The 21175-nt window shown below is 41.6% G+C and overlaps 1 protein-coding gene across 1 annotated transcript in view; it reads right to left on the bottom strand.

Annotated features, from left to right (window-relative positions):
• Positions 1–21175, bottom strand: part of rasgef1ba (RasGEF domain family, member 1Ba) — a 118818-nt gene that overhangs the window by 64259 nt on the left and 33384 nt on the right. The window contains exon 3 of the mRNA XM_072665056.1: positions 17678–17728. Within this exon, the coding sequence (XP_072521157.1) occupies positions 17678–17728 (51 nt within the window). The remainder of the gene's footprint in view (positions 1–17677; positions 17729–21175) is intronic.

Genomic DNA, 21175 nt, shown 5'->3' with positions numbered 1-21175 from the left:
TGATATTTATTAAGAGACGTTGTGCACTTCCCTAACTGCCGTGGAACGATATGGCACGGCTTTAGTAACCATTTCACACTGCAGTGGAAAAGAAAGCCAACAGGGTCAGCGGATCTTCAAGGTTTCAGTACGCAACAAGAAAACTAAAGGGTGGCACTGTGTCACATTTTATGAAAATGTACATTTTTGGGGTTTGTTTACATATATAGTATCCATTAGAGTAGTAGGTCACATGGGAAATTTTCATTTATTTCTTGTAGAAATCTTTAAGATGCCTTTTGCCCTGAGATGGCATTTCCACATCAAACTGTGGGGCGCCCTGCTAGAACGCTTTTAGCAGAGAGCTAAAACGCCTGTCCTCTGTCCTGTACTGGCGCTTTCCCCGCTGAGCTGCACAACAATTACAGGAAAGAAAATGATATACCAACAAGTAGAAATTACCTTTTGATAAAAGATGAAAAAAAAAACATTTCCTCTATCAGCTAATTGATCATTCTCCTTGAGACAACAACCCTTCCTGGTATTCAGAGAGAGTCACCCGTTGGAGACTCTTAATGTGTTATTGAAGCATGAGGGTTTCTTTTAGCTCTAAAAACAAAGGTTTAAGAATTCTTGGCAGAATGGCCATCATTTCCACACACTGGCTGCGTCCTTGCCAAACAGAATGGCTGCTATCATTACAAAAGGACTTTCAGTGGAACATTCGGTAGCCTCTGAAGTTTAGTGAAAATGAAGGAGGTCAACTTCAGCTTCCTACGATGCTGCGGCAAATACTGCAGGAAATGGAGCCTGCTGGACGCACTCAGGACGGCTCCAGACGCATTCAGCCCGGCTTGAAGTTCACACTTGTGGTTTTGGGTACTTGTGTGTGCATGTGCTTTCCAGTAAGCGTCCAAGTGTGTCCCATTTCTCAAGCATGTCAAAGCACAGCGCTCAAGAACACACTAATTCCCAAGTACCACACTAAAGCCTCTCACAGTTCATAAGGTGGTGATGTTCTATCGCAGTTTGAAGGTCTAGAGGTGGGCAATACGATATTTTATTGGTATCATGATGTACTATGCTGATAAACTATCCACTTTTCTGAGCATAGCTTGAATATTGTCAGTACTTAGACAGCACTAAGTTATATATATATATATATATATATATATATATATATATATATATATATATATAAATATAAATATATTTATTTATTTATTTATTATTCTCTGTCTGTACTGTGTTGTGTTGTCTGTCTGCACTTGTGTTCTGTATGCACTGTGTCTATGTAGCACCAGGGTCCTGGAGGAACGTTGTTTCGTTTCACTGTGTATGTAGTTGAAATGACAATAAAACCCACTTGACTTGATATACATATATATATGATATATAGAGGGTATGCACGTATATACACCCCCCCCCCCCAATTGGAAACCTCTAGTGCATTTTCACTATGTACTTAAATACTATTGTGAAAATGGCTTTTTTGTCCTATCATTTTCCCCTAATGTAGGTGAGATTAAGATGTGAATGATCAGTCTACTGTTGTTGCTACTACTGTAATGCATCACATGTGTAATATATGTAATGGTATGCGCTGACGCCACGTTCCCACTGGAACACGCCTCCTTTAGTCGGACTGAGAGGCAAAACATTCTGCAGCGCTTATTAGGGAAAACGGCTGAGCCTGGGACTGAAACAAGCGATTATCTGCTTGAGTTAATTACAGTTGAACTTGACAGTGATCCATCCAAATAACTAAAGAACCACTGGTTCATGGAAAGCGATGTGTAGCCAGAAACGTCCAGCTAACTGAGGCTAAAATCAAACAAAGCCTCATATCCGAGAACACAAAGTGGAGTTTCTTGAACTTAGCATGTCGGTAAATTCACAAGTACACTGGGCTTGGTTTTCCCCACCTGTTTTCAGAGCGTGACTTCACCACTCAGTGAGCTCCCACACGTTTCAATGCCTGGATTCCAGTTACAGTTTCTGCGAATTGCAGCAATCCTTTAGTTTCTCTTCTCTTCTGTAGAAGAAGAAGCTCTGAATTCCTGCTGAATCTGTATGTACAGTCAGTCGCACAACAGCTCTTTCCCTTTTTGTGTTGGCAGCATTCTCACCAAAATGGCCACTCAGGCCATGTCCGCAGTGACTCCCACCACCTGTGACATAACGTGCATACCCTCTATATATCATATCAGTTGGAATGACCTTGTGCATCATGGGTAAAGCAGAGACAAGTTATCAATTTATTGACAGTATTCAATAATAAAAGTGAAGCATACCATTTATTTGTCTAGCGCAAATACCTTTAGGCTAAACAAGTAAACAATACTCAGCTGAAATACTGAGTTACAATTTGTCAAATAATAGTTCTTTCGTCTCACCCTGCTCCAAGAACACATATCAACGTCCCGGACCCCACCTTTCACTCACCTGCATGGTTTCCATAGTCTTTTTTTTTTCAGATTATTTTGCTGTGTTTTTTTTATAGTAATTTAATATGACTTCACTGCAATGCCAAGTTGTGAGTCCCCATTGACTTCTCTTTGGACCTGTGAAAAAACACTGGTCCGACGTCCCACCACTGAATTGTTTAATTCTCTATGAAAAAAGGTTCAGATATGCTCCATATCACTGTTTGAATGTTAGACATTAGTTGGTTGTCAATAAACCCAACTTTGTTCCAGATAAATATAGAATTATTTTATTCTTTTATATTATTATTATATTATTAAATTTTTCTTCACTTTTTCAAACAAATAATATATATAGATTTGTGTCCAGAATGCTTAACCGAAAATGACGGACATCTGTTTAATCAATATTTTTTTGCTTTACGTTTGTGATTTCACAGATCTTTAGGCTTTACTGAGATTTTGATATCTGTAACAGAGTGACCGGCCCACATATAGATATACAACATCATGCTGCTATGCAGACCTCACTTTGCCCCCTGCTCTGCCCCCTTTTTAATTGTCTTAATTTTTTAATTGTACATTTTTTTAAATGATCTATTTCATTGTAAAAGTTTTAAATTTCAACTGTCACATTTAACAATCAAGTTTTATGGGCCCCATAGCAGAACCCTGTGGGACTCCAAAAGAAATGCTAAACCAAATAGTTGACAAATAATGTGCAATAGTTTCTAAAATAGGATTACTAGAAAACTTTATACTACTACTTCTGAAATGCAGTCCATCTAGAGCAGCAGTGTCCTGTTTAAGGTCTAAGAAAAGCCCTTTTTGATCATGAGTCTTGAAGGTGGAAAGACCTTTTAAAAGACACCCACTTTGAGAAGATACTTGAGTTTTGTCTGATCTGAGTGTTTTTTTCATGTTAGCTGATTAATAAGTAAGAAAAACTTGGTTGTGGATCATCTTGAGAAGAATCTGACATGTTCTCATTGGGTCAAGAACAGCATGGCTCCACATTCAGTCACATACTTTAAGGGCTGGTGAACTCCACAGGAAGGAGCATGTCTGGTCTTGGAGCTTAGGGGACCAAATGGTATGTAGTAATCAGCCATAACATTAATACCAACTCATTGTTCCCACACCCACTGACTATTCCATCAGCTTCCATCAGCTCCATTACAGACTGTGGTCCATCTGTTTGTCTGCATACTTTGAGTGTACTTTGAGTGTTTAAACTCTTCTGTGCACCTTTCTGTGTCCACTCACTGACCACTCTATTAGACACTCCTACCTAGTTGGTCCACCTTGTAGATGTTGTTGTTGCTGCACAGTTTATATTGAGCATCCTCTAGTCCTTCATCAGTGCTCACAGGATGCTGCCCACAGGACACTTTTGGCTGGATACATCTGGTTGGTGGACTGTTCTCAGTCTAGGAGTAATGCTGTAGCGTTTAAGAACTCCAGCAGCACTGCTGCGTCTGATCCACTTGCACCACCAGTGCAAAACACACTAAAACACCACCACCATGACAGTATCACTTCAGTCCTAAGAATGACCCACCACCCAAATAATACCTGCTCTGCGGTGGTCCTGTGGGGTCCTGACCACTGGGTGAAACAGGGTAAAGGGGGGTTAACAAAGTATGCAGGGAAACAGATGGACTACAGTCTGGAACTATAAAACTACAAAGTGATAAAATGGACAAGGAGGTGGTGTTAATATTTTGGCTGATCAGTGTATGTACACTATGTGCATAAAAAACACACAAAGGAACAAAGACTACTTGTGTAGCTCACAAGCAATATGAGCTTATAGCCCACCAGAAACCACATGAGCAAGTTTATTAGGATAACCTGACGACTCAAGACCAAACATCTTGGCGAGACTTAAAATAACACCTTGCAAAGCAACCCGGTCCCCTTTAGCACAGAGCTTACATAATACAACCTTCCTGCTGTCCTACCTCTCACTACCAAACATCTGGGGCCCTATTTCTGTGGACACGGCTCACTTTAATTAGATAACATTACATTTTAGCTAATCCGCTTAAACTGTTCACTGGTATCTTAGCCACTGTTCTATCTGAGCCAGGTCTGCAAGTCCTTAAGCCAATTTCATTTCCTTTTGGATTACTCGATTGAAAAGGGGGTGGGGAGTGTGTGTGTGTGGGGGGGGGGGAGGAGGGGGGGGGGTGATGCAAATAAGAGCATTACCAAAAGCAATTTTCAGCCACGGCGGAAGGCAGAAAGTCAATATATGTCAGTCGGAATCACACTTCCCAGGTTCAACGAGGCGTCTCATGGATATTCACATCAAAAAGTTCCGTCTGTGAGGGCAATTTCAACCCTGCTAACCAATTTTGTTCAGGGGAGGGAGAGCAAGGGCCAGGGCGCGAGAGAGGAAGAGATAGGGAATATCATATGTCGTGTATTCTCTAATCCGATAAAAAACACAGATCATTTAGCGCATTCCATAACACATTAGCAGGACGCAACTTCATAGTTCCTGCTGTAAAATCTTAAAAGCAACAAAGCCTGGAACCACCACTTGCAGAACAACGATGAACAAGCCTCTCAGTCGATCACAGCCATCTCCAAATTCCATACTATAACGAAGTACTACTGTACTTAAGTACTAAAACTTTTTACAAACCTACTTCACTACGTATTTTGGATGAGTTTATTACGTTTACTCCGTTACGATGTTTATGTGCTGCATTGTTACTCATTACAATTCTAAAAACGGTCCGAATCATTTCAGACTCACATTATCACCAGGCCTAACTAGGTGGCGCCATCACCGGGTTGCCGCCTCAACATTGAGCAGAACAAGCGATCGAGCTGTGAGCATGCATGCTGCCGTTCGTCCTCCCACTCCGCTTCTGCAGTGAGGACACTAATGCTACAGCTTCGTTAATTTATCTCCAGATGGAAGAAGAAGAACCACCAGAAGAAACACCTCCATCTTCACCACCTTCAAATACTCGTATGTGGCCGAATGAGTTCAGCTCAGTGTGTTAAGGTGCTCTCCTCACTTGTATGTGGCAGATTGCCGTGAATTCTGTTCAGCTTTTCTTTTGGACAGGTTTCTTTAGAAAATGAACTGAAGACTTCATGTACATGTACAACTCTGTCCTGTACAGTCCTGTCCTTGTACTATAGCCAAATGAATTGTGCTAGTCTTTAAGCAGTCCTCTGAGCATTTGAAATTTGACTTTTGATGGCTTTCTGTAATATCTATATAACACAATACTTGTACTTTTCCTTTCTAGACAAAAGTATTGGGACACCTACAGGAGCTTCTGTGACATCCCATTTTAAATCCCCCTTTGCAGCTCCAGCAGCAGGTCTGGAGCTCTGCAGTTATTGAGTCAACAGAGCGCTGGAGACTTTTGATGGCTTTCTGTAATATCTACATAACACAATACTTGTGCTTTTCCTTTCTGTACTTAGTTAGTAGATTTTAGAAAAAAAAAACATTGATGTTGAATACTTTAGTATTTCCATTTAAGTCTGGAGCTTAAAGAACACTTACATGTCTGGCTAAAACCCCTCACAGCAAACATGAAAACAATGCTGGAGGTAAATCAGTCTGTTCATCCTGAAGCTGAAAAGTTCTAACTACACTCCACACTCACAACTCAACGTTGAAACTTTAGCTATAGTAATGTGGCGTAGCAGTGGTGCAGTGCAGTGGTTCTGAGAGAAATTCACTACAATGGACAAAAGTATTGGGACACCTACAGGAGCTTCTGTGACATCCCATTCTAAATCCACAGGCATTAATATGGAGTTGGTTCCCCTTTGCAGCTCCAGCAGCAGGTCTGGAGCTCTGCAGTTATTGAGGCAGCTCTAAGCTCAGCCCTTGGCCCTGACCCCGCTCTGTAACTTCACATGGTCTGACACTTCGTGGCTGAGTTGCTGTTCCACTTTTTTTAATAATACCACTCACGGTTGATGGTGGAATATCTAGGAGGGAAGAAATTACACCAACTGACTTGTTGAAACAATGGTGGCATCACATTACATACAGAACTATGCTGGAATTCAGCAAGCTCTTTAGAACCACCAATTTTTTCACTACTGTGTGTAAAGGCAGACTGCATGGCTAGAGGCTTGATTTTATACACCTGTGGCAATCAGACTGAACAAAACACCTGAATTCAATGATTCAGATGCGTCCCAATACGAAATTTATGTCTAAAGAAAGGCAAAGGAAAAAAGCCCCCAAAGCAAAAAACTGCAAAAGTGGGATCAATATGAACCAGTATGAAGATTTACTGGGTTTTAGAGAGTGTTTATTTTTTTATTAAAGTTAAATAGACAACAAGTGCTAGCATAATACTCATTGAAACCAGTAGGAAGTGGGTAAACCACCCCATTCTTGCACTGACGTGTGTAAAAGCAGACTGCATGGCTAGGTGCTTGATTTTATACACCTGTGGCAATGGGATTGAATAATATTCAGAATTCATTGATTCAGATGCGTGTCCAAATACTTTGGTCCATGCCGTTTATCTCTTGCCCTCTAAGAATTAAGCAAGCAGTTTAAAATTAGGTTTGGCAAATTACAGGACAAAAACAACTTTATCGTGTTTACAATCGAGCACAATTATAAGAATCATCAACACAACCATTCATTCAAAGAATGATCTATTTTCCTCCCACCAAGCTCACCGTTCTAGGCCACTAAAAACAAGAGGCAGTTTGTTATTGGAGTTCAAAACAAGACAAAATTCATCGTTAGAGGGAGTCCAGGCTGCGGTCGCCAGTCCCTAACGCGTGGCCCATATAAAACAGCTGAGTCAGGAGCTCATCAAAGGAGCCTTTTGCTGGAAGACAAACACACTTGGAGCAAGGTCAGTCGGGCCCTGTGTTTACGAGCTCCAACAGCTTGCGTGTGGAAGCTATTCCCTGAAACAAAAGCAGTGCCCCCCCCCCTTTACCGACCGCGCACCGTGAATTTAGAACGAATCCAACAGCAAGCCATTCTGACCTTTCTGACAAGGCACTGGCTCCAGCCCCTGTTCTCGAAATTTCTTTTATGTAACTTTGCCATGACATGATTTGGTATGTACTCTGCTGATGCTGCCAACATTTATAATTAATCCAGAGGCACATAAACCCGAGAGTCAGAATCCATGGGGTAAATCTTGTTTATGAGAAGACAAATTGACTTCAGCGCCTAATGCCAAAATTATGTCTGAAGAAAAGCAAAGGAAAAAGGCTCTTAAAGCACAAAGCTGCCAACTGCAATAGTGGAAGCAATATGAACCAGTATGAACCAACAAGCAATGACATATATATATACATACATGCTTCTCTACAAGGACTAGACAAGCTGTATGTTTGCATTTGCACATCTGTGTCAGCAGTAGATGCAACTTACAGTAGTTGGACGTATTCATCAGAAGAGTGATTGGGCCTGTAGTGTTTGTTGATGTGTGTGTTGTGTTGTATATATATATATAACTCTGGACTCTGGAGCAGATACACATGAACCTACTGGCACCAGTATGTTAGGTGTGGACTAGAGGACTGCATTGAGCTGTGGAGCAATCGAAGAACTGTGACGATGATCCATGCAATACTTCTGGGACAAGTTGGGGATGAGATGGGATGGTGATCATCCAACATCTTGAGCTCACTAACGCTCTCGTCATTGAATGCAGCAGCAATGTTCCAAAATCTAAAAAGAGTCTCCTCCCTGGACAGTAGAGACAGTTACTCCAACACAAATAGGATAAACTCTTTAACACCCTCTAGAAGGTGTCCAATACCATCAACCAGCAAATACCAATATAGGAACATGGTACCGACCCCCATTCACGTGTTTTCCTGATTTCCACCCCTTTACCGTTCCAGACGCTCCTCATGCTAGCAGGCACTAGCTGTATTTGTAAGTTGTGGACTCCGGGGCAGAGATTCAGCGCTGAGGTCATGCAGTCCAAGCAGAAGGGCTCAGCGCAGGGTCCTGAGCAGTTGCATAACAGATCAATGCCAACTGACCTCAGGGCGAGGCTCCATCAAACAGCAGCATCCCAATCTCCGGCAGTCACCGTGGTAATCCGAGATTTTCCCCGAATAGGCTAAAGCATGGGTGCTCTGATAGCAGCTTACGGAGTACTACGTCATTCAGTTCAGATGTATGGGTTTAGATTAATAAAGCAGGAAGTGACTGCAAAAACAATACAGTTATCAGGCAGCTTGCTGATGAGGGGTACACTATATATCAGGAGTCGAGGCAGAATTTGTTGATAATTGGGAAATGTATATTGTACCAACTCGGTTTCAGTAGAGAACCACTCATTTTGGCTTCAGAAGCTCCACCCATCTATTGTGCATTAATCTGGACCCAGCTATCAGGAGCTTTATTCTGATTGGCTATCCGCACATCCTTTAAATACACTTTCATTCTGTATTTATTCCCATTATTATTCCCATGGGAAACAAGTTCTACACTGGACGCCCCAACGAAAACTTAGCCCACATGAAGAGCACCCACATGACGCAGCAGTCTAGGCTTTGGCCCGGTCATTAGTAGACTGCAGGTTATATTCCCTAAGATGGTAGAATGGCCCTCGTTCGACCACCACCACTAAACTTGATGTTGGCAGTTAGTGCTCTCCACCGAGCATGTTCAGCTGTCCAGTGATGTTGCATTAGCAGCAGTTGACTTGGAGGAAGCACATGCTAGCCCTCTGCATGGTGTGGGAGCTGGAAATTTCCAGTTATAGGAGAAACATTGATGGTAAGGGAGGGTAGACCCGCAAAAAAGAGAAAAAGCACCACACTCTCTGACAACAGGTCGAAGTCTGGCTCGCAAGACTAAAGAACAACAAAACCACAGCTACTGCAGCAAGTGCTCAGCTAAGGAACAGCAAGAGGAAACTACACTAGGCTAATCTAGGCTTGGTTTTCCAAAGCATTGTAGCACAAAGATCACTGTTAAACAGTAAAGCAAGCAGCATACTGAACACTTTCTTAACAAGTCAAGAGCATCTTAACGTCTTAACACTAGAATATGCAAAAACAGCTAGCATCGTTTTGTACTTTTAGCTCAAAAGTATGAATGCTTAGGCCTGTAAAACACTATACACCATTAGAATAAAAACAGTAGTCAGTAGTCAGCAGTCATGCGATTGTTGGTCAGTAAGGTTACTGATTTACAGGTTAGAAGAACACCGGTTTGGTTGTTGACTTCTTTGTAAACTAAAAACAGTCACTGCATGAATTTGTTCAGTTCTACCAGCAGCTCCCCAGTTTATGACTGATAATGAAGGACTAGATTTTGGATGATAATCTGAAATTCAGGTTTTCCCTGAAGGGTATAGTTTTTCGAATGGTTAAGCTACCATAAAAATTCTACATAATAGTACAGGATATCATAAATGTTTCCACATTTATGATATCCTGCACTATTATGTAGAATTTTTATGGTAGCTTAACCATTACCAATTACTATAGTTTATAAGGTTCTACATAAGTAGTAAAGGCAGTTAAAAGACAGTACTATTGAGGCAATACCAAGAGGCTACTACACCGATCATTAGTTCTTTTTAGTGTCTTAAGGCATCATTTTAGATATACACTATATAGACAAAAGTATTGGGACACCTGTTCATTCACTGTTTCTTCTGAGGTATTAAATTTTTTTTTGCTGCCCTTGTTGGAGTAACTGTCTTTACTGTCCAGGGAAGAAGGTTTTCTAGTAGGCTCTTGTGTGATGGAGCACCATCACCCCAGAGAACACAGTTCCACTGCTCCACGGCTCAATGCTGGCAGGCTTTATACCCCTGTTGGCATGGTGCCAACAGGTCCATGTTTATCTGCTCCAGAGATAATTCTATTCTATTGGCAAAACCAATGTCTCCACAGGGATCAGACAAGCTCTCATTTGCACAACTGTGTCTGCAATGGGTGCAACTTAAAGTAGCTGAATGCATCCATTAGAAGGGGTGTCCACAGACAAATAGGTATATAGTATCCTTTGTAAGCAATCATTAATGTCAGCCCAGTGCATCAATACGAATAAGCAATGCTCGAGATTATGTCAAACATACATAGACCGTCAGACAAAGACTCTGCAATTGTACAGCATTAGCACTACCCACGGCTCAGTGGTTATCAGTCTCCGCAACCCACAGCAATGGGATTTGATCTGGAAAGTAAAACCTCATCCCTTTGGCACGGGCACCTTCCTTTCCTTTCTTCAATAAGGGAGAAATGATGCAAGAAACACACACATAAACGATGTAGCTGTTCTGGATTTGCTCAGTTTGTTCCTTTATGAAGGGTCATGCATTGGTTACTAATAAAGCTTCTTCTGTGTGATGTCAGGAATAGACTGTGCATACCCAGGAAACTGACCTTCAAAAACATGTCACATGGCCAGTGAAGTTTAGAAGAAACGTCCCTCAGAGCACACAAGGCGATATCCTTCCAGTGCTGCATTCATTCCTTTGTGTTATTTTCGGGACCCTCTGAGGACTTTGTCTATTTCTAAGGAAGTGCACGCTGGCATGAAAGCATTTCTGGTTGCCATGGTGATCCAGTCAGTTACATGACATCAAATGAACGTGGCTGATGGATTGTGACTGGTGACCTAGAAAAAACCTGTACTGTATGAGGAGCACTCGAGAGGAATCAAAAATACAACAATAGATGCCAAGAATCAATACAAGCGCCAACAGAGAACCAAATCAAACCACTGAAACATGGCATATATATATATATTATTCTGTAGGTTTTTATATGTGTGAAACATGCCAAAATGCCTACAATAAAGAATCAAAAGCCATAATAATAATCATGTAAATATATATTAAAGATGTATACTAATGGTTTTAGGCTATAGGTGAGTTTTAAAGACATCAAATCCAAGAAAAGAGCACCTACAAACACGGCTACGAACCAAATACCAAGGAAAATTAATATGTAACTCTTATCGCTGGAGGATTGATTACTGCTGTTTTTTTTTGTTTTTTTTTCTTCATCTTCCACATTGTCATGCAGCAGCCGGGTGGGATAAGGCCAGTGGGTCTGATGATAAGGTCTGTCTTTAATTGCTAGCCTCCGACGGATAAGAAAGCCTTCCCTTGCCAACCAGCAAAACACTGATTAAAATTCCGCCACTTCGTCCGGCCAGCCAGCTCGGTTCCCCCGTTGCCATGGGATACCAGTCACCACTAATAACCCCAGGCAGCTGGTCAATCAACAATCAAATAATAATGATACTCTAATGCCAGACAAATTGTCCATCACGGCTGATGAATTTATTGCAGCCATTACGGCCCGTTCCTTCTATAAACGCTTCAGGGATTGGGATGAAAAGGGAACTGTCGGAGACAATAACAGTCCCAACGTGACAAAATATTTGATTTAGACCAGAAAGAAAATCATTTCACAGCAGCAGGTGGTCGTTTATCAGCTGTTCTGTTGACGCTAGCTGCTAATCTTTCAAAGGTGAATGAAAGCAAATATGGATTTTCTTCTGTAAGTATATTGTGGAGGACCACTGTACCGGCTTTCAATGTATTATTATTGCATATCTCATACGTTTTACTCATCGCTAGTGAAATTCAACAGTTTCAACTTTGTTATACAATTTAAAACAAACCTTAGAATGGAAAACTGGATTTTAAATATTAAATAGTTCGGTCCATGGAAGTGGAATCTTGATTGAAAGGAAAATCTCTATACGTCTATGTTATTTCCTCCTTATATTTACTCCCCTGAAATGTATGTAAACCCAGCCTGCTTGCAAATGCCTTTCAAAACCTAAAGCCTAAAGCGGGGCCACAATTTTGGTTCAGCAGTTTGACAAAACTACTAAAAACCCCAGAAGAAAAGATGACTACCATCTAATGGTAATGGTAATCCCAATTTTTGAAAGACCATGTATTGTGCCGCCTTTTGCACACAAAAAGAGCTGTCTAATATCTCCTGTTCAGAAAGCACAACCATCAGCGCTTCCTCCATGTTGGCTTAGACAGAGTCATAAGTCACACAGCCAGAGCTGCAGCACTATTGGTCAGGAAAGCAAGTGTTCACCAAACATGACGTAAGAGATCTCTGGAGAAATGTATTCACCTAAAATTTTGCGGACAATCTCATTGAAATGCATGGAATTTTGCATGCGAAACCCAGTGTGAGTAGGACTTAAAGATGTGAAGCAGTGACCACTTCAGCAGATTATGATGTTTTTGATGTCTGTAGACAGTTTTCTGGACCGTTGGTACCGATGTACATCACCACCAAACTGCTAGTTATCATGACCAGGGCTTTGCCTGTGTCTGTGTGTTTGCGGAAGGGTGGCTGACAATTTAGCAAGCCAGGAAGATAAAGTCAGACAAGCTAGCAGGTGGTGGGCTTAAAACTAACCTTAAGCTCATGGAGGCACAGTTCTGAAAACCATCTGGAAAGCACTGAGAAAGCACTGAGAGTATCGGTTAAAAGTGAAACCCTTGGGAATACTTACAAAAAAATAATTATAATGATCTTGTTACAGAGCTAAAAACAATGCTAGGCTAGGCTCTGGACAGTCTCTGTGCCAATGAAAGCAGATCAATTTTTTTTTTATATATACAATCAGTGTGTTTTCCACCCCCCAGCAAAAGTCACATATTCACTAATTTTACATCAGAACCTAATTAAGAACATAATTAGGCTTAATAAATGCATTCTATGACTTTAGAATGACAATCTCTAGAAAGACAAAAGCTATCCACAATGCAGCTATTCATATTATGCTGGGGATGGCACTGCGGATGGCACGGCGCATTAAAACAGCAAAGAGAATCATCTTTACAACATGCTTTAATTCCCCTCCCTTCCCGAAAAAAAGATGAGCCTCGCATAAGCTGCCCATGTCCCTAGCAAAAGGATCACGGGCCATAACGGAGAAGGTGGATGAGCGATTTAGCAGCACAAGTTCACCAAAAACAGCGCCTCCCTGACAACGACAAAAAAAAAGAAAAATCAATTTGGCTTTTGCGGCTATTGTAATTGCATTAATCCTTAAAGCTCATCTCATTGGAGTTAAGCCCTTAGCACTGATCTCATGCACTGCCTTCCTCCGGCGCAGAGGCCTGCAAAGAGAGAGCCATTGTTCAACATGCATACGTTAACATAATCTCGGGTGCAGATCCACCTGTGTCTTAACGCGTCTCTGAGCATGTCCAATCCTCCTAGGTTTCATTAGGCCCAAAAAAATATGGCAGACTCCCTCCAGTTCTCCAGAATGGAATAGGGCCCCCGACTGTTAGCATCCTCTGAACGAGAAAGGCTAAGAGGCTGAACTGCTGTCCAACACAGCTAGCACTTTTTTTTTTAATTAGCTTCTTTCTCACAGACTTGCTAAATGGACGATTTCCATTTTCTGCAAGGGCTTTAATCCGAAGAGTGAAAAATTCAGCTCAAACAAGACAATGTGAAGAAAAGCCATGGTGGTGAAACTGCATACAGCAGTCTGAAAATCAGCCACGATTACCAAACTGCATTCATCATTGTGACAGCATGGGTTTAAAGCAAACATATGAACTGTGCAGTTTTCCACATGGATGTATTTTACTGGTCGTAGCCTAGCATGTTGGTCTTCTGTGCATGGCAAAGACACTTTATGTGACTTAAATTAGCTTTAAAAAATGTTTCCATTATAATGATAGTATTTCAGGCAAACGTTTATTTAAACACTTTTGAATTATAGAAACTAATCAAAGTTAACTTCTTTGCAAAAGGACCCAAAGGCTACATTCACACATCTGGTAAAAGTGGCCCATATACACACATGAACAAAATTGCTGGTACCCCTCAGTTGAATGAAAATGAACAAATGAAAATTTTACATTGATTTTGAACCATGCTTTAACAGAATTATTTTCAAAAATAAACTCATGAAACAGGCCTGGACAGAAATGATGGTACCCTTAACTTAATATTTTGTTGTACAACCTTTTGGGACAATCACTGCAATCAAACGACTCCTGTAACGGTCAATGAGACTTCTGCATCTCTCAGCAGGTATTTTGGCCCACTCCTCATGAGCAAACTGCTCCAGTTGTCTCATGTTTGAAGGGTGTCTTTTCCAGACGGCATGTTTCAGCTCCTTCCAAAGATGCTCTATAGGATTTAGGTTAGGGCTCATAGAAGGCCACTTCAGAATAGTCCAATGTTTTCTTCTTAGCCATTCTTGGGTGTTTTTAGCTGTGTGTTTTGGGTCATTATCCTGTTGCAAGACCCGTGACCTGCGACTAAGCTTTCTGATACTGGGCAGCACATGATTCTCTCTAGAATCCCTTGATAGTCTTAAGATTTCATTGTACCCTGCACAATTTTGTCCACATGTGCATGTTGTGTGTTATCAGTGCAAACAGAAAAAAATACAGAATCTGACATTTTCAGCTCTAATTTGGGCCACTTCTATATGTGGTGCTGGGATCCGATATGCATCAACTGAACAGTCAGATCAGAATTCATGCCACGTCCAGCTGGAGTGCTCCATCCAATATTTTTGGGGATGTTCGGGAATCAAATCCTCACTGTGATGCTCCAAAATTTAGTAGAAAGCCTTTTTCCATTAACAGTAGAGACAGGACAACTTTTTTTGTGACAGCCGTTTCCAAAGAAGTGTGTCCCAATACTTTTGTCCATATAGTGTATTTGATATTGACTTTTTGCCATTAATGCCATTCAGCGGTAAGACACGTGTGTGAGGAGAAGAGCCAAACAAAACTTTATGTCTGAGAGCTGTGCCGCCAGCAAACAGAAAAGACAAATGTCCTAGAACAAACTGTCCAGAAGGTTCTGTGCTGGACGTTCTAATTCACTTACGACCTCCGCCAACACCAGAAACAAGGCCAGACCGCTCACGGTTCACAATACACTACAGTCCCTTAGGTGGGTGGCATGATGGGCCGTAATGGCTCTTTGTTTTTGTTTTTTTTTCCTGATGAATGAAGAACAAAGCTGTCTATGTGTGCTCACTCCTTGGTCTCCCTGGTTCAGTAATTGAGTAAGTCATTTGCCACTTGGCAGAACTTGCTTGTTCCTCTCAGATGCTGGACCAGCTCTGTCTCCGTCTGTTGGGCCAAACTCGTGGTGGCCAAGCTCAGTGATGCTTCATTATGCCTTTTGTTGGTGTTAATTTGGTTGCCCTGGTGCCAACCACTGGCATTTGCACCTGACAGACGCTGACTGACTAAGGTCAGCACCTCTTTGGTACCATGGTTAGTACCGAAGCGGTCAATGACTTTTCAAAAGCACTCAGTGGTGAGCGTTTTCTTCCATCACGGCCAAATTAAGAGTAAATTTATGGTTGGTATTTATGAGTGCCCCCTTGCAAATTGAGGTCATTAGAGAAATGGCGCTTACTGTGGCCTTCTTTCTTAAAAAAATAATGTGCACATATTTCAATATTTGACAAAAGAGCCAATTATAGCAAACTATAATGCCTACATAAAATAGGCTAGATTCCTAAAATAGACTTAGTCTTATATTATGTGGTGTTTTACCCATTTTAATAAGGAACCTTGGTTGTGCACAGATCAGATACTGTTTAATGATGTTGCATAAACCAAATGGAAATGTTTTGTTTATTATAAGACGTTGTCACTATGATCAGAGGATTGCTGGTTCGAATCCCGCGCATTTTAAAGCAGCCGAGGCCCTGAAAGAGCACAATTGGCCTTGCTCTCTCTAGGTTGGGTAGATGAAGTTCTCTCCCTACATCACTACTTCGCTGCGGAGCTGGCCGTCTCAGAGATGGTGCATCAACACTGGCGCGTTGGCTGCCCGGTGATTTTGCATCTGTGGCAGTTCGAGAGAGTCATTGCTGGTCCAAATTGGGTGAAAAATCTAATAAAATGAAAATAAATAAATAAAAAAAAGACAAATCCCTTAACTTCCTTTAAGATTCTTTGGGAGATGCCATATAAGATCCACGTTTGGTTCTATACAGATCCATATTTTAAAGGATATATGTGAGAATGAACCATATATTGGTAAAACCTTTGCATCTAAGTTCTTTAAACCTTAAAAATGTTCTCGTCACTTACCCACATTGTAGAACATTCAGCTATACCAACTTTAAAAGATAAAGATAATTCACTCCAGACTGGGAATCTTTTACTAATGAAGCCTTAAGTCCTTGCTGAGATTTGAATTGATCATCTCCCCACACTTGATAGGCAGGCAGTTAGACTGTTGTGCCACTTTAGAACTGAGAAATTACACTAGGTAAACACACAGATCTGGGTGAATTTACCTTGGTTTCACAGCTGTAGAGAGGCACAACTGTCTAACTGCCTGCCTTTAACTAAAATCTTCTTTTCTGGTTGAAAATGATGTCATATTCTAGTTCAAACTGTAAAGACTAAATGATAGATTTGAGTCTAATTAGATATGTATCCTTAGTTGCTCAGAGAGAGATTTTGTTCATTTATTCATAATAAATAAAGGATTTTGTTTTGTTGGACATGTACACCATATTGAGGCTGCTTTAACCGTCAGGGTTGCCTTTAGAGACCCTCACATATCTCATTAATAAATAAAAGGTCTTTAGAGAACCATCCGTTGAAAAACTGGAGCACTGAACTGTGTTGTATCATATGTTTACTAAAGTCAGGCCTTACAAAGCCATGATTGCTCATGATTGATCAGTCATATGAGTCACTAAAGCCTCTTTCAGACATGCACAGTAACCCAGAACTTGCCAGACATTCCCATGACCTGGTGGAGCTGTTTGTGTGAACGCAAATATCCAAATCAGTTCTACACAGATTCGAACAAAAGGCAGAGGAATATCAGAGTGAGTGTGTAAGAATAGAGCAGATCATTCACAGTGGGCTTGAGGTAGCGTTTCTCAAGCAGCTGGCAAGAAACCAAGATGCTATGCCATTTCCACAGTATCCTTATTGCGTCATGCCATGACCCCTGCACACGCTACGTAGGCCGTCCCTTGCCTAAACCACAGGGAACGTTTTCTTTAGTGAGAACCTGTCTAGACAAGGAAAATCTCCGGCTGTACGCTCCGTGTGTCAAAGGACAACTCCGGATGAGGTCTGGTCCTGATTCTCCAGAGTTCATAAGCAGTTCATGTGTAAAAATGGCTTAAGAGAAACAAAGTGGCTCTGATATGGCGTCACTCCGAAGAGCCATTTTTTTTCACCTTTATTTGAGGACAAGAGTCCTCAAACAGTCCTACAGAGTGATTGGAATACATACGGTCGTCTATGCGCTCCCACACAAATCCAAATACCTTGTGATTTACTCACCGAGTTGTGGTCACATAGTGGCTTTTCAGTCAGTGTCCCAAAGATGGTGGGCTGCAAAAGAGAAATCGAGTTAATCCACTGAATGTATATCAAATGAGACAGCCCCTCATGAGCCCTACATGTACACTGTGATTAAAAACGGGGGTTCATTGATCACTAATTAAATGAGGTTGTGGTACCGCATGACTGATCTGGGACAAGATCAAGCTATATTGGAGATCAACTGAGGTGAAAAAGATAAAACTCTAATTAGACTAGTTGTCCTTAACTTTGTTATCCTAGCTCGGCTCTGCTTACGTTCCACTCGAGAGGGTCAGGTTGGGTCTCTAGACTGGCAGCTTACACAAGGGGCTATTTCCTTTTCCTGTTACTGGACACATGAAGACTAGGCGAGGGACATAAGCTTACCTGAATCAAGCCACAGGTCAATATTAAGACTAGCCTGGGCTATAAAATCAGCTTGGATGATAATGTAAATGCTGTTAATGTCTGGTTGGTGTTTCATTTTTGGTTCCACAAAGAAACATGATTGAAAATGTTTGTAAAATTTGTTAAAAGTTTTAAAGAAGTGGACATAAAGGTTCTTCACTAATTTAAAGGTTCTATACACGCATTATACTATACTACAGTCTTCTAGCTCTGTTTTTTCTAGCTCAGAAAAACGACCCAATTGTGCAGAACCAAAAGTGTTAGGAGAACGTGTGACTTCACTAATTTGAGCTAACTAAAAATCATGGTTCTTTAGGAAAGCAAAGGTGGGTTCTTCTGTGGAATCACTTAAAGAACCCTTTATTTTTCAGAGTGTATAGTGGCTTTGGACTCTACAGTTCTACAGATAAAGGTGATACAAAAGTTTCATCTGTGAGTGTGATGACTGTAAAAGATTCTTCACCAATGTAATGGTTCTTTACGCTCACATAATCTTTACAAAAAAGGTTCTTTACGGAACCAAAAACCCTGTGTTGCACCTTTTATTTTTAAGAGTGTAGTGAATAACAACACTTCCTTCCCTATGGCAGACTAGGGTTCATTTTGCCCGGCCAAGCAAGCACACCAAACACTACAGCAGTACACCATAGGGACAGTTTACAGACACTATGGCACAATCACCTAGCAACATCACAGCAACCATCTAGCAACCACTTAGCATCTTAGCAGCCACCTGGGATAACTGCTTGGAAACACCCAAGCAACCACTGAGCAGCATTATAGCGACAAGCCAGCAACACTATAGCAACCATGAAGCAACGCCACAGCACCATCATGCAAGTATTTGCACCCTAGTGCCCTCGTAGCAGTAGCCTAGGAAATGCCTGGAAGTGGAAGCTCTGCATTTCCTGAAGGAAACACATGTTTCTAGCTCACTATACAACAATTAGGTCCTGTTAGAGAAGAGCAGCTGCCGAATGGCTAAACGCAAAATTGTTTACGAAAAAAACTGATCACTAGCTTAAAGGAACGTAACCACACTGACAACATTCAAACGGCTCTTCTTAACACTCATCATACTGAGGCCTGCACAGAACTGAGGGGCCCAGAGCCTATAAAGCGGACATTTAATGACCACAGCTCAGGAAAAATGATGATAATAAAACAGCAGAATTCATTATGCACGTGGGCAGGTGTCTTCCCCCAGATTAATGGCCATCATCTGCTTTTAATGTCGACACAGAAGAGCAGGGCTCGTTTGGCTAATTAAAGTCCAGGCCTTAAATAAGGAAAAAGCAAACGCAGCAGCAGCAGAAGAAGAAAGTGCCTGGGCCTGCAAAGTCCACCAGCCAGTGATCCAAAACAATTAACAACAGCTGCCTCGTTTGGTTCTACATTTCAGGGTCCATTTTAGCAGCTCCATCTGAGGAGGAGGAAGGGAAGGGGGGGGGGGGGGTAGCGAAATACTGACACCAGGACAAAGGTAACAAGCCAGGCATGTAATTAAAAATATTTCTCAGATATGTTGCATGGAGTTGCCGAGGACCTTGCGACTTGCGGTGCCTGCCCTCCATATTAATGGTTCTGAAAGCTGCTCCTCAGTTGCAAGTTTTCATCCATGTTCAAATAGTTGGTAAGATCAAAGTCTTAAGGTTAATCAATGTGGACATAATCTGGGGCCGTGCAGTTCGGCACGGCATGATGTCAGGAAAGAATGAGATTCTGGTTGCAATCAAAGCACTGCATCACTCATCAGACCGTGATTTCTCATCCTGTTTTCCATACTTCTCCATTTAGTTGCCTTTCAGTCCACTGGCTGCTGGAGGAAGCCGAGCAGAAACTTTGCTTAGCAAATTTCTGTACCAATTTTAGCCAGTGTTGGACACTTTGAGGGTTGTTCCAAGGAAGAACTCTGGGTCATTTAAGTAAATTCTGTGGATTATCCACCATGTGGGAACATGACTGAATACTCTGTACTACCACACATACAGTGCCAGGAAAACCTCCTGATCCGTGCTATGTTTAACATATTTGCCAATAATGGTTTCAGATCCTCATACAAAATGTAACAAGGAGAAGGAGAACAAGAGGAACCACGAAAACACAATTGCTTCCACTAGGCCCACCTAAAATCTTAATCTTGTTTCCTTTGAGTCATGCAATGGTGGACTTGCTCTTCTGCTCTGGATTTCTGTCTTGAGTCATAACCCAATTGTGCTTGAGCTTTAGATCACAGACGAATGACCTGCAGGATGCTCTGGTAGAGGAATCCAGAATCTACGGTTCGGTATATCATGGCCTTAAAGCTGGAAAAACATCCCACCACCACCACCATGCTAAAATTAGAACTTACTGTGAACATCTCACATACACTACACGGACAAAAGTACTGGGACACCTACACGTTACAGCTACAGAAGCTTTTATGACATACCATCTGTCCCACCTTTGCAGCTATACCAGCTATACGTATGCGTTTAAGGTGGTAGTAACTTGAGGATGATGGAACATGAGGATGATGGGGCTATAAAAACCTGCAGGGTATGTGACGGTATTCATATATTAAGAAAAGGTGATACAGGGCACTGAATGTATTGTTAGAGGAGTAGGAAATGGGCTGCAAAGCTGAAAAAAAGAAAGAGTGATTGCACCTAGACACGTCAAAGGCCATAGTGTAAAGAAAGCCAAAAGTATTTGCTTGCCTGCCTTTGCACGCATATGAACTTGAGTGACATTACATTCTTAACCCATAGGGTTTAAAATGATGTCAGGCCACCCTTTGCAGCTATAACAGCTTCACCTCTTCTAAGAAGGATTTCCACAAGGTTGGATCTGGCTCGCAGTCTCCACTCTAATTCATTCCAAAGGTGTTCTATCAGGTAGAGGTCAGGCCTGTCAAGTTCTTCTACACCAAACTCGCTCATCCACATGTTTATGGACCTTGCTCTGTGCACTGGTGCATGTTGGAACAGGAAGGGGCCTTCCCCAAACTGTTCCCGCAAAGTTGGGAGCATGAAATTGATCACAATCTGTTGGTATGCTGAAGTATTAAGAGTTCCTTTCACTGGA

The sequence above is a fragment of the Salminus brasiliensis genome, chromosome 20, assembly GCF_030463535.1.
Source record: "Salminus brasiliensis chromosome 20, fSalBra1.hap2, whole genome shotgun sequence".
NCBI classification, from domain to species: Eukaryota; Metazoa; Chordata; class Actinopteri; order Characiformes; family Bryconidae; genus Salminus; species Salminus brasiliensis.
The sequence above is the reverse complement of the archived record's forward strand: the minus strand, read 5'-3'. Positions and strand labels throughout refer to the sequence as shown.